The sequence below is a fragment of the Hylaeus volcanicus genome, chromosome 2 (genome assembly GCF_026283585.1).
Source record: "Hylaeus volcanicus isolate JK05 chromosome 2, UHH_iyHylVolc1.0_haploid, whole genome shotgun sequence".
NCBI lineage: Eukaryota > Metazoa > Arthropoda > Insecta > Hymenoptera > Colletidae > Hylaeus > Hylaeus volcanicus.
In genome coordinates this window covers 3,143,119-3,157,605 of record NC_071977.1, presented here as the reverse complement: position 1 = coordinate 3,157,605, position 14,487 = coordinate 3,143,119, and the positions used below count along the sequence as shown (strand labels likewise).

Here is a 14,487-nt window from a genome sequence, read left to right as displayed (position 1 = left end):
CTGGTCCATATTCTTTTCAGAACGGTCGAAACGCTGCGTTCGTGTTGAGAAAACGTGACCACAGAAAATATCGTGTGGCGATCGTGATTAGATGAACGGGTGTTATGCATGATATTGCATATTGACGTACATTAAGATTGTCGTGCGACGGCATGCAGTTGTCGAAATAAATTAGCCGCAGTTACACGGGTACGGGATTTTTCATAGTAACACGGGTATCTGAGTGCCGGCACATATCAATATACGCGAGCACGGAGGATTGGTTATTGAAAAAATGGCGGCGGAAATGCTAAACAAGAATCGTTTGATGGTTTTTAAGAATAAAGGCAAAGATCTAGATGTAAGTATCCAGTTTGCTCGTCGTTGAGTATAGTTATCTTCTGCGGCTGAGAAATGTTGCTTTCGTTTCGAGCGAACGATCGCGAGATCGCGGCTTCCACCAGTTTTTCAGAGATCGTGAAACGTATTTCTTAACTTTGTCGCTCCAGTCCAATTTTCGGACATTTCTGCGCGATTGTTTTCTACCCGGACACAATAATTCCAAATCGATCAATGTTAATGCCGTATTTGGAGCAAGTTCAAAGTGTCCTCGATTTTCGGACCATTGTTAAATGCGTCGTAAAAAAGGATATGATCCAATAGTTAGTCGTAAAAAAGGGGTGATGAACTTTTTAGAAATTATATTTCAAATTTTGCTGAAAATCTTAGTTGCATGTCCACAATAATTGTACTGCCAAATATTTTAATAATTTCATCATTTTTGTAATTACTTTACATTTTTATATTGTAATTGGAACGATAGTAAAGAACATCACGAACAATATTATAAGTCGCAGGACCGATTCAAACTCTTACACATGAAACATAATATCATTATCTTTATAGAGTTATAATTTGTTTATTTATGTTTGATCAATAATAACTGCATAAATAATATACAAAAATAATATCTATAATAATGTACGCGTAAGTAAAATTGAACCTTTTTAGTTTAACATTTAATTGGTCATGCATTGGTCATGCTTGGTTTTATGAGTCATGGAACATTCGTACATTTTGTTATATTTTTATTAATAAAATGAATTATAGTTTTGCAATTACATTGGATAAAAAATGTATAAGTTAGTTATAAAGTAGATAGATTGCAAGGAGATAGATTACATCCTGAGAAAGGACATAGGCTATATTTTATTTTGATAAAAATAAGTTTTCGAAGTTAACTCTTCAGTTAACGAAGATTCACATGGTTGAACTGTCAGTCGAATGCAAATGACATAAAATACATTATTCACACACAGTTATACACAAACAGTATTCCACATAGGCAAAACCACAAGGTGCAGCTAGGTATTTAATAATTTTTACAAGTATGGTACTTTTTAACATATTTGCATATTTAACATATTGGATATGCTTTCCTATGTTATCAAACGTTCAAAGTAGATCATTTTTTGGAATGCGAATGATATTCTTGGCCACTATCAAGTAGCCCTAGAGGTTCCAAGTATATGAAATATAGTTAAGAACAAGTGGTCAACTATTTTAAAATATTCATTAGAAATATAATTAAAATATAATTAGTTTCTTGTTGTGACATTAAATTTGTTTTATAATATATTTTGTAAAATATGCTAAATACTTATTAGATATGGTATTTAATTTCAGGAAATTATTATTTGTTATCAAGTTGTACACAAGAGTTGAATTGAAGTTGAATAGATCTAATACTTATGTTTTTTTCAAAGTTGTATATGTAATTTTTTATAGTTTAGTTCTGTTACAGGAAATATCAAAATAATGTATTTCATCGTGTAGTACTGATAATAATTTTTCATAATGCCAAAATTATACACAATTTAATATTAATGTTGTATCATTGATATATATTTATGAATTTGAAGGTCATATAAAATAGTAGAATTTATAAATTATAAATTCCTTCTTAAAATAGCATTATGCTTGGAAGACATTTTAATTCTACAAGAGTATAAATGATTTTTGATGTTTTAGTAAATATGAATAACAAATACATGAAATCTTTCAGGAAATGAGAAGGAGAAGAAGCGAAGTGACAGTGGAATTGCGCAAGAATAAACGTGATGAGACTTTACAAAAACGAAGAAATGTGCCTATTACAGATTCTACAGGTAAATTTTTTGACAAGATTAATAAACACATATATATGTTTATCAATTTGATATAATTTATTACGCATTATTATTATATATACAAAATATTCATATAAAAGTAATAATAACATTCGTTTTAGATGAAGAAGATCCTGATAAACATTTGTCGAAAATTAATTTGAAAGAGTTGGTAATGAATGCTGGTAGTTCAGACCCAGCTGTTCAATTAGAAGCTGTACAATCAGCAAGAAAGTTGCTATCGTCAGATCGTAATCCACCAATTGATCCGTTAATCGATAGTGGTATTTTACCAATCTTAGTTCGTTGTCTCGAAGATCACAATAGGTATGAGAGCACAAAAATTCATGCACAATTCGTATGATTATAAGACTTTATGCACATTTCCTAATCTATTTTATAGTCCATCTTTGCAATTTGAAGCAGCATGGGCTCTAACAAACATTGCAAGTGGTACATCACCCCAGACACAGGCAGTTGTAAAAGCTGGTGCAGTGCCCCATTTTCTGCATTTGTTACGTTCAAATCAACAGAATGTTTGCGAACAAGCTGTATGGGCTTTAGGTATGTAATCAAACATGAAAATAAAAGAAACGAAATTTTGTTAGAACTGTAAAATCTTCTCTAGTTGCACTTTTTAAATTCTCAATTAAATTCTAGCTTATATGTTACATGGCATTACTTTTAATTCTTGGAATGTTTTAGTAAATTATATTTCATCTCAACTGCTTGACATTTTGAAGAATACTATTATTTAAATATCTAAATTATGTTATCGATATGTACAAACTTAAACAGAAGTACTGTTGTATAGAAAAATATTGTAACCAAGTCGTTACTTGTTGTGTATAAACATCTATATTAGAATTTAAAAATTTATTTATTTTGTATATTCAATTTATTTTTATATCGACGATATTTTTATTTGCAGGAAATATTATTGGAGATGGTCCAACATCTAGGGATTATGTTATTGGACTTGGCATTGTACAACCATTGTTAATATTTATCAATCCGGAAATACCTATCAGTTTTTTACGTAATGTAACATGGGTGATCGTGAACTTATGTAGAAATAAAGATCCACCGCCACCTATGCAAACAATTAAGGATATTTTACCTGCTCTTAAGATACTCATCCAACATACAGATATTAATGTGAGTGACGGAAATGAAACATATAAAAAACTAAAATATTTTGTTACATGCAATGTGTGTTGCAGATCCTTGTTGATACAGTTTGGGCATTAAGTTATCTCACCGATGGTGGTAACGAACAAATTCAAATGGTCATAGACAGTGGCGTGGTGCCTTGTGTTATACCACTTCTCTCGCACAAAGAAGTTAAGGTACAAACAGCTGCTTTAAGGGCAGTTGGTAACATAGTAACGGGTACAGATGAACAAACACAGGCTGTGTTAAACTCTGACGCGTTGTCGCACTTTCCCAACTTATTGACTCATCCGAAAGAGAAAATCTGCAAAGAAGCAGTTTGGTTCCTTTCTAACGTAACTGCTGGCAACCAATCGCAAGTTCAAGCTGTTATGGACGCAGGGCTATTGCCACTTATTATTCGCAATTTGGAGAAAGTGAGACGACATTTTTTATAAAATTATCGAAAGCCGTTAAGGTAAAATAACTTTAACGATATATTTTCTAACGATCAGGGTGAATTCCAAACGCAAAAAGAAGCAGCATGGGCAATTAGCAATTTAACGATAAGTGGTAACAGAGAACAAGTTGTGCAGCTTATACGAGAAGGCGTCATTGGACCTTTTTGTGACCTCCTTTCCTGTAAAGATACTCAAGTTGTACAGGTTGTTTTAGATGGTATACATAACATGCTCAAACTTGCTGGACCACAAGTTGAACAGCTGGCTAATATGATAGAAGAGTGTTTAGGTTTGTAGTATCAAGATCATTCTTTTAGTACATTGTTTACAGTATTTATTTACATTCTTTAATATGGGTTTACAGGTTTGGATAAAATCGAAGCACTGCAAAATCATGAAAATGTAGAAATTTATAAACTAGCGTATGATATTATCGAGCAATACTTTTCCGAAGAGGTGTGCACTAATTTTTATTTAGTATTTTTATTTCCTTTATTGTCTTCCGACATTAAAATATATATATATTTCATAATGATTTTAGGCGGATGACACGAATTTGGGGTCACAGGTCGGAGAAGGTACATTTGAGTTTGATCATACGTCGACTATTCCGAGTGAAGGTTTTAAATTCTGAGAGGGCCTCCATTATTTCTTATCCGATCGTGCCGTCCCCCGACAAACTCCATTACGGAGCCATTCTGCTTACCCTTTCCTATTCTTATGTCTCATTCTTGCTCTAATGTCAACACGTGGCAATATCAGTATGCCACCGCTGAACCAAGAATCATGTTTTTTTTTTTGCTAATCCAAAGGCATAACAGTGACTGATTGACTTTTTCCCTATAGAAGGGATATCAGAACGATGCAAGGGCAAAAGTTACGGAGCGAAAGAGTTTCTTACTGAAACGAGAGTCTGTATTCTTTTGTTTTCTTTCTGATTCTTCAACGCATGTATGTTACCTTTTTTTTTTTTAAATCGCACATACACAATATCTGGCGGAGCGGAACTTAGCCGGACGCAGCTAGGGATATACAACGTACCAACTAAATTATTCTAGTGTACTCTTTATTTGCTCTCTAAATCGAGGAGCAACAGATAAAAAAAAGAAAAAGAAAAGAAGTAAAAAAAACCTTTTTATTGCTTGATCATGCTGCTGTCCACTCTAACTCGAGATGAGTCTTGGTTAGCGATGTTACATTTATAAAATAATTCGTGTATATTTTAGGCATGTTAAATTTATAATAATATTGATTACTAAATAAATGAATCGATTGACTACTCTTTATTAGTTTAATTCATATCTATGGATCATTTCTGTAAGAAGAAACAAACGAACAATAAAACGATAATGTTAATTTGACAACATTTACTGCCAATCTTTAATTGAACTTTTGATCGTGCAAAAAAAAAAGACAAAAGAATTTAATCATTTTCATGAAACGATGTATCTGTATTATAGAAATGTCTCTTTATTGATAATCTTGTTACAATTATGATTCAGGTGTGAATTCGATCGTGACATCTTTGAACGTGTGAACATGATTAGCATGAATATCTTCAAACCGTGTATCTTTGTTGACGTTCGGTAAACTGTAGAGAATTGCGGCGAAATTGTTCTTTGAAAGGAGTAATGAATCGTAGAAATAGCACATAGTGTTTGTTTTTCTTGGTACATTTTAAACTAACACCCAATGATAATATATTTGTTCTTTATTCATAGTATTTGTAGAACAATTTTCATTGGTACTAATATTAATCTTTTTGCAACAAAACATTCTCATTGATCATTATTATAACTTTATACATTGTTGTAATTTGCTGTTTATTTCTTTAAGATGGCTGTCTTCAGCAAAACGAATATTCGTCAATATTTTTATATAGCAAAAGAATACTGCAAAACTATTATATCTTTAGTTTCCTTTATATGGTGTACTTCTTGTATTGCGATTATTTACAAGTGCGAGTTGAACGCACAAAAACCATGTTTTTCAAGTTGTGAGAAATGATATGTAGTGGCAACCTTGTTGGGTCTCGAATCGAATCGCTAATTTTTTGGATTTAACCAACGTAAAGTACAACAAATTGAACAACTGAGTGCTTGTTATTTTCTTTCCATCACCAAAAAATAAGCGTAATTCATTCCAATTGCATAGTTTTATGATATATGTACTATTATCTAAACTCGTTTAAAGAGCGAAACTTGTAAATCTTCCTTGATACGATTACTTTATGATTACTTTGATAAATAAGACATTTGATTTAAAGAACATTATTTTTCATTTAAGTTCATTCTAAATATTTAAAGAAAATATAGTAGTTTGTTAAAAAAAACAGCGTTTTACAAATTAAAAAAAACTGAAAAATTAAAACTTGATGAATCAATTCTTAAAGTCAGAAGTTTGAAATCATTTATAATTGGAATGTAAAATTATATTTGTCTGTTTCGTCAAGAGAGATTAGCGGTAAATAGAAAGTATTATTCCTTTGAATAACTACAGACGTACGAAAAATGAGGGGAATTTAAAACATCATTTTTGGAGCAAAAATTAAATTTATATTGACAAACGCATTTATTACATTACTTAGTCATTTCTGAATAAATTTTGCTTGCACAAATGTACGAAATTGTGTAGAGAATCATTTGATAATGACATCAATTTTTCGTGTCACTGACGCAGTGGGTCAGATGTCACATCTAGTCAAACCTGACTTTACCTAACACAAAGAGTTGCCAGACACCCCCCCCCCCCCCAACCTCCCACCAGCCGCGCGCCATTTTTCCCATGTTAAAGGCGCATCCACATATAGCCCTTGTCATGAACATCTTAGCCAAAGAGTACAGGGTGTCCCAAAAATGTTGTAACTCCTCGAAAGGGGTCGTTCGGGGGGTGATTTGAAACAACTTTTTCCTTAGCGAAAATGTTGTCCAAGGTTTCGATAGGGAGATATTAAGCGAAAACCCCGACCAATCAGAGCGCGAGTATGCCGGTTGAGCGTAGGGTACGCGATAGGCGGTCGCGCTCATACGCTACTGCGGGCGCTCAAACGGTATACGCGTGCTCTGATTGGTCGGGGTTTTTTGTTAATATCTACTTAACGAAGCCTCGGACAACATTTTCTCTAAGGAAAAAGTTGTTTCAAATCACCTCCCGAACCACCCCTTTCAAGGTGTTACAACATTTTTGGGATACCCTGTAGTTCAATGATTGGCTGCTACTAGGAACTTCCTAAGAACTTCCAGAGATGGGGAAAACCCTAGGCTTCGAATAAATCTGAAGTTTGCCAACATGTTTGTCTCGTTTCCTCTTTTGAACATTTTCCAAAGAAGGAAACGAGACAAACATGTCGGCAAACTTCAAATTTATTCGAAGTCTAGGGTTTTTCCCATCACTAGGAAACAGTTACTAGATATGCTAGTTGATACTAGTGATTTTCCCTTCAAACACCAAAAATCTTTATTCCCCATTGTATCTGTAAAAGAGATCAGATATTATGCAATATTATACTAATGAAAGTCTGTAACGATCGTGTAACGGTTTTTTTATTACTATAATTTTATAATATCAGTAGTATTTATACGATTAATTATAATATTATTCTAAAGTCCTTAAGGCATTTCCATGTAAACATATAACTAAAGAGGACGCTTTACAAAACAATACCGAGTTTCGTTGTCGACGAACTCGGTATACGCACAATTTGTGACTTAACGAGAATGTAATCAACGTGGACTCGCATGTAAGTTTGGCAAGTGAATATTGAGGTTATTGCTCTTTAATTCAAAGAGTTAACGAGATGTTTGAGAGTAACTCGAATAAAAACATAAGAATGCGTTATTGTCGAGAAAATACATTATATCATTGTCTTAATTAAAGAAATACATGAATAAACTTATTTTTGCATGTTAATTTTGAAAACTCGTAATCAAAGTATTCGTTGGCGTAATAAATTATACAAAAATGAAAAGTGATTGACATTAGGAATAGATTTCAAAGTAATAGTGAAAGAATATATTCTGCAATTTGTTTGAGTATACATTTACAATGTTTACTATTAAATGCAAGAGTATAATTTTATTTACGATTATAATAACTTTATGCATCGCCATTTATCACGCTTATTCATTGTATTACACCATAGCCGCCAAAACTGGCCAATGAGTGGGCTGATTTCGATATATTTGAATTTCAAATTAACCAATCAATGATTTAATTCTGGAAACAATTTTGCTTCGTTATGTATACGAGATCGTATTTATTTATTTTACTTCGAATCGCACGCCCCCTATCGTAACATACATTTGAAATGTTATACGAAAAATAATTGAAAACATATCTTCTACTATATGTATATGAATATATAAATTAAAATATAATCTCCATAAATGTTTTTAATTCGATATTTTTTGATTTTACAATGAATCTCGTAATGCACGAATACCAATACAATGTCATTATTTGAACGCAGCGTCATTAATCTGATACTTCCCTGTCGATATGTGGCATTGTTCATTCATTTTATGGCTACATAATTTATTTACATATCATTAATAACAGTGACATTTAAATAGAATAGAAATTTTCCTTCTTCGTTCGAAAAGAATGTCTTCATCGAATTCCATTAAAATTCGTAAAGTTCATAATAATAGCGCACGTTTGGCCGATAATGTCGCGTTTAAAACGTTGGAGTTTTCGGAACACTTGTCTTTTTTTTTTTTATTGGATCAAGAGGGCGCTATAGGGCTGACGTGTTTTTAGCCGCGGAAGAGCGAAAATGGCGAAATCGAAATTTGCAAAGTGCGCGAAAATACTCGTCAGTATCGGAGCCACGTTTCATTGAGAAAGTCGACGCTCGACGTATTACATACTAGGGAAAGTTAATTTCGTAATAGCGATCAACTTATCGTTCTCGCTTCGATTTCAGATTTTAATACTAAACGACCTTTGGGTCTGTTTGTACACAGCGGTGCGTAGTGCACTGTGGGACAGCAATGGTGGGCGCGTGATTTTGAACAAATTCGTGCTATCGAGGGAACACCCAGGTACGTGTTAGAAAGAGGTTTCAATTACTCGTTGAACAACGCAAGTGAAATTTGAATTTCTGAAAAGCGTATTAACAACTGTTTCGAATATCGGTACAATAATTAAAATGAGCTTCGTGGCACGCCCCCACCCAGCACTGTACGTACCTGATATGAACTGATAAGTTATAGGTTAAGTCGAGTTTTGTCCGATATTAAAACGAATATCGGCGAGATGTATATTTTACATTGTCGTTTGTTGCGTTACGCGTTTCATTTCTCTCTGCGTGTCGATGTCGAATCGCTTTGATGCTACTAAAAACGTTAAAATACTGGCAGAAATTCAGTTCGTGGAAAATGGCGCGTTCGAGTAATAAATGGCGCTAATGTTCCTGAGTAGACTATCCTTCGAATTTTTCTTCATTATTCAAATTTTATCGTTCGAATTTTCGAAAGTTCAAATTTTACTTGATCCTTGCATTGTTGTGACCATCCATAAACAATTCCGTTAAGTCTCGTGTTTCGGGAATTCATATTTACTTTCTAAAGATTTGAATTTTTGAATTTTTAAATTCTCACTGATTCACTTCGTTTTCACATCATTTCGTAAATCGTTTTACGTTTTACTGTTGATTTGCTGTATTTATTTTCATACGTAGCCTTCTGATGTACGAAGCTTTACGTGAAAACGATTTAGATTCTTTGAATTTCTAACCTGCATATGCATGAAGTACATGTTTATAATGGAAGATACAGACATCTGGAAAACTTTTTTTTTAAACATAGACAAACTCGTTTTAAGTGTACATGAATATACACGATATTAGAACGTTACATGTTATTAGGATGGTTTAAAGTTCATAACTTGACAATTTGTAGTAGGATACAACTATTACACTTACAAATCAGTTCGTCGCATGTTACCTTCGTTCTTAGTTATGTAATTGATTTGTGATTGTTCTTTACACTTCAATGATTTTTATGAGAGTAATGCATATAAGGAAACGTTTCTTTCATGCAAATATACATATGTTACAAATTCAAACAGTGCTTTTATTTATAATTATTCCATTATGGACACAATTTATATGAATGGAAGTAAAATCAAATATATCAATAAAATGAAAAATTATATTATAAATTGTATTATTAATTTACATAATATAACTTCATACAATTGTGCGTGTAAATTTCATGAACTATACATTGAGAAATTAATGCATTTAATACTTTTAAGAATAATATCTATACTTAGTTAAGTTATAAACAAATGTAAGTAGTTATAACAAGTAATGTTTTGAATAGGAACGTAATCATGTCTATAAATAAAGGGCAGAATGTTAGAGCTTTGGTTGAACCATTAGCTCTTGATTCACGTACACTTGGAGATGGAGACTTGAGTGCATTGACTCTGTCGCATAATAACGAACAATATTCTAACGACTTTGAGGCATTTGCAAACATTCAAGCTGAATTGGAATGTATGAATGCTGAAGAAGTTATGACAACAGAGGAGGAGCATATAATAGTTGAACGTAGTATTGAGAATGAAATGATTGTACCTGATGTGGATATGGCTGAAGTATCAGATCAAGTTCAAGGAGAACATATTATCTATACAACAGCTAATCAGAATAATCAAAATATTATATTCCAAACAAAGCCAACATTGCAGAGGCTTCCAGCATCTACAGTGCAGGTATAAAATCTATAATTACAATGTTTAAAGCAAATACCAATGATATCTCTTATGAAGTTATAATTTTACTCTCATAATAGGTAAAGTCAAATGTTGGTCCAGCGACACAAAGCCAGTCTATTATGATAGTATCTCCTGCTGGTGGTCAAGGCACAAGCCAAATTTTAAAAATTTCCCATCCATCAACAGCATCAGCTGGTCAATTACAGTCGTTAGCTCAGACTCTCATAGCAAAGTCTGCTGAAGGAAATATAGTTCAATTGAGATCAGCACAACCTAAGCCTGTAATGGCAACTAGCCATTCGGGAAGCATTACATTAGGAAATGTTCACAATGCAAAAACAGTTCAATCAGCTATAAAGCGATCTGCGCAGGGTTCTCAACAAAATCGAAATGTAATATCGTTCTTTCTAAATTCTCAGTACTTAGACACTAAATAATACTAATATGTGACATACTATACATTTTGTAATATTATTTTAGGTATATACAAAGATGATATTAGCTGGAAATCAAGCACAATCAGGACAGCAAGTTCTTATAACTAGTTCACAGAATGAAAATCAGCAAACACAAGCAATAAAATTTATAAATAATAGTGTATCGAGTCAAGATGTCACAGCTCCAACGAAAACTATAACATTGGCACAAGCACAGCAAATGGGATTACTTCCTACTAATAAAGTTCAACACATTCTACCCTCATCACCGCAAAACAAAGTGGGTATTGAAATCTATTATATTCATCATTTTTCCAGTAGTTGTGTATATTAATATAATAAACATAAATTCGTATTTATTACTCTTAAAGGGAATAATTGTTAATAAACTAGTGCAATCATCAAATACTCAACCGACTAAAATGACTATAGTTCCAAGCAGTACAATTAAATCCCCTACAAAAATATTACCTGCTCCAACATTGAGTACGCAAGTCAAATCATCGCTTTCGAATCAACAGTCCACGTTTTCTTCCTCTAATAAATCTATTCAACAAAATCCACAAAAAGTGATTATACGACAGGTTAGTTAACTTATGATTTTATTGAAATTTATATTTTTTTTATGAATTGCAAAGTGTTTCTAATCGTATAACATTTATCAGAGCTCTTTAAAACCTGGAACTGTGCTTGGAAGTGGACAAGTTATTAGAATACCAGCTAATCAAAATATCGTTACTGGATCTAATCAAGTACATCAAATACAAATGCCAGGAAGACAAGTAATTATTTTTTTATTTTTATAAATCCATTGTGATAGCACGTTCTGTATAATTGTGAAAATATTTTTGTTCAAGGTGCAATATGTAAGATTAGTTAGTACTCCATCATCTGGAACTACGAATGTCGTTACTGTGGGGAAAACGAAGTCACAAACAAGTTTGCAAACTGTCGGTGTCAGTCAGAAAATAGGAAATCAACAACAAATTGTCAAGGTTTGTAACAATAGCAACAACTTGTAATTATTTTTAAAAAATTGTATTAGACCGTCGTATATAATGTGTCTTTTTTCCAATTGTGATATAGGTAGTTCCATTAAATACTAGTAATCAATCGTTAAGAACAGTTGCACCTAAGGCTACGTTAACGAGTGGCAATCAAAGATTATTAATTCCCGCGACTGCAAGTGTAGGTAATCAATCGAAAAATGCGGTAGCAATTCCGGCATCGGCTTTGAGCCAATTAGCATCTGGGCAGGCAGTCCTTTCAACTAATTCAAATATGGGAAACATTGTAGTTTTACCAGCTCAATATATTCAGCAACAGGTATGATATATTGCATATGTGATTAAAAAAAAAATAAGTTAACTATGTCGGTCAGGAATAATCTCGGAGAAATAGCAGTAATTTAAACAGGTATATAATGTTTTTACAGTCAACGGACGAAGTAAAAATGAAACCTCAAGTTACGCCCAGTTTGTTAGGAAATTCACAAAGCTTACAAAGTTCTACAGGAAGTTTATCTGTAGGATCTATCGTAGAAAGTAAAAGTTCTCAAAGATCCTACGCTAGCGTCGAGCCTAATGGTATTAGGCCGAGAAAAGCGTGTAACTGTACTAAATCGCAATGTCTTAAATTGTGAGTATAATATATACCAGCACTATTAAGCCTTAATTTTAAAGCAACTCTTCGATGTTTGCTTGTACTATTATCACTGTTATTACTGTCATTCATCTTTAAAAAATTGAGCATCAACTCTTTGCTTTTTTGTTATCTCGATAGAAAAATGACGATCGGTACTGATATACATAAAAATGTATCTTTAGTTGAAAGATTTGTTTTGTGTTGTAAGTTAAGAAATAATCGTATCGTTGATAAATAGAAGTTTTGAATGTGCCTTGATAAATGAAAGTGGTGAATGATGAATATATTTTGTCACAGATATTGTGATTGTTTCGCTAATGGAGAGTTTTGTCATATGTGTAACTGCAATAATTGTTCTAATAATCTTGGAAATGAAGAAGAGAGGCAACGCGCTATCAAATCTTGTTTGGAACGTAATCCAAATGCATTTCGTCCAAAAATTGGCAAAGGCCGCGAGACTGGTGATGATATACGGAGACACAATAAGGGTTGTAATTGTAAACGTAGCGGATGCTTAAAGAATTATTGTGAATGTTACGAGGTACTGCAGATGGTTCTATATACGAATTATAAATATTTTTGAAAGCGATGAAATTACTTCCAGTAATACAGAATAATCTCTTTTTTTTTTAAGGCTAAGATACCCTGCTCTGCTAATTGCAAATGCATAGGATGTCGAAATGTTGAAGAACCTAACTTAGAAAAGAAGTCCCTAAAGGACCTAGCAGAGGCAGCTGAAGTTAGGACGGCACAACTTACGTTAAATAAAGCGAAATTACAATTATCGGAAATGGCTTTTAGACCGCCTGCTGCATCAAATACTGGCGCGAGGTAAATCCATGATTATAGTAAATATAATCAGTAGACATTATTTGAAATTTAATGGCTGTTAGAATTGGAGCTTGTCATCCTCCAAGAAAAGTGTAAATCACTAGATGTTGTTTTATGGAAACAAATGGTTCTAATGAAAAAGCATTTTAACAACCATTATCAATGTTGGTTTTTACAGTTACAATATCTATATCATGTTTAATTTTTTCATTTGTGATACTTTGATATTCGTATTTTTTTTTTAGACAACCATTCAATTTCTTGACCGATAAAGTAGTAGAAATAACGTGTCAGTGCTTAATGGCACAAGCTGACGAAGCGGAGCGGAACATGTTCGACGATGAAACATCTCAAAGACTTATAATCGAAGAATTCGGCCGTTGCTTGAAGGAAATCATCGAGTCAGCGCATAAAGCTGAAGCTACCTAGCAGGTACATTTTCAGGAAAAGTGTAATGGTGAAAGTTTTCGGTTCTCGCGCGCGTATGCAGCAGTTAGAAAATTGGAAACATTAATTGTTGGTACTTCCTAATCTAATAATTTGGACATAATAATTACGAAGCAAAATAAAGTGTTATATACCAAAGATAATGGTAAATATGCTACAACATAATACGTTCAACCGATTGTTATTATTACTAAATGAATATGTAAAGAAGAAAACTATTTTGTATGCAAAAAATAATTTAATTTACTTACTCTTCAAATTAATTTTGTATAATATCATTAATATACGATTATGTGGAGTTGACAAAGTTTGTAACTTAATTATTTTCGTTTTTATTTAAACGAGATGAAAGTAACTTTGATACGAAATTATGTACATTGTCTTTCTATGTAACAATTTGTAAAAAGAAAATTAAAAGTAACACGGTTGAATGCAATATGTTAATAAGATTTGTAACAAAAGTTTATAACATTCGATGGTACAAAAATTGTTTATATATTTGTCGCCCACATTTGAAAAATGAAGATTTTATTGAAAATTTAGGTAAGATGCTAAAGTAGAAGGTATAGATTTGCGCATCTATTAGGTAGTATTGGTATACTAATCATATTTTTATTTTATATCATGTGTTTTCATTAGTGTCAA

The 14,487-nt window shown here is 32.6% G+C and overlaps 2 protein-coding genes across 2 annotated transcripts; both read left to right on the top strand.

Moving 5' to 3' along the window:
- The first annotated feature begins 8 nt into the window (after nucleotides 1–8).
- Nucleotides 9–5,855, top strand: LOC128872197 (importin subunit alpha-3). Its single transcript, XM_054114642.1, has 9 exons — nucleotides 9–340; nucleotides 2,045–2,147; nucleotides 2,270–2,474; nucleotides 2,551–2,711; nucleotides 3,079–3,305; nucleotides 3,371–3,736; nucleotides 3,815–4,049; nucleotides 4,125–4,216; nucleotides 4,302–5,855. The coding sequence occupies exons 1-9, from the start codon at nucleotides 275–277 to the stop codon at nucleotides 4,392–4,394; spliced, it is 1,548 nt and encodes a 515-aa protein (XP_053970617.1). The 5' UTR covers nucleotides 9–274; the 3' UTR covers nucleotides 4,395–5,855.
- Nucleotides 5,856–7,470: 1,615 nt separating this feature from the next.
- On the top strand, nucleotides 7,471–14,471 carry LOC128872089 (protein lin-54 homolog). Its single transcript, XM_054114428.1, has 13 exons — nucleotides 7,471–7,499; nucleotides 8,685–8,802; nucleotides 10,087–10,480; nucleotides 10,561–10,875; nucleotides 10,964–11,200; nucleotides 11,292–11,504; nucleotides 11,586–11,702; nucleotides 11,778–11,915; nucleotides 12,007–12,246; nucleotides 12,356–12,558; nucleotides 12,862–13,105; nucleotides 13,199–13,395; nucleotides 13,641–14,471. The coding sequence occupies exons 3-13, from the start codon at nucleotides 10,097–10,099 to the stop codon at nucleotides 13,822–13,824; spliced, it is 2,472 nt and encodes an 823-aa protein (XP_053970403.1). The 5' UTR covers nucleotides 7,471–7,499; nucleotides 8,685–8,802; nucleotides 10,087–10,096; the 3' UTR covers nucleotides 13,825–14,471.
- Nucleotides 14,472–14,487: the final 16 nt, after the last annotated feature.

Bases quoted from the DNA above. Each gene is read 5' to 3' on its own strand.
- LOC128872197 (XM_054114642.1), top strand. From the start codon at position 275: ATGGCGGCGGAAATGCTAAACAAGAATCGTTTGATGGTTTTTAAGAAT. The intron at 2,148-2,269 runs GTAAATTTTTTG...CATTCGTTTTAG, and splicing joins GCCTATTACAGATTCTACAG to ATGAAGAAGATCCTGATAAA. The intron at 4,050-4,124 runs GTTTGTAGTATC...ATGGGTTTACAG, and splicing joins TATGATAGAAGAGTGTTTAG to GTTTGGATAAAATCGAAGCA.
- LOC128872089 (XM_054114428.1), top strand. From the start codon at position 10,097: ATGTCTATAAATAAAGGGCAGAATGTTAGAGCTTTGGTTGAACCATTA. The intron at 10,876-10,963 runs GTAATATCGTTC...ATATTATTTTAG, and splicing joins GTTCTCAACAAAATCGAAAT to GTATATACAAAGATGATATT. The intron at 12,247-12,355 runs GTATGATATATT...ATGTTTTTACAG, and splicing joins CTCAATATATTCAGCAACAG to TCAACGGACGAAGTAAAAAT.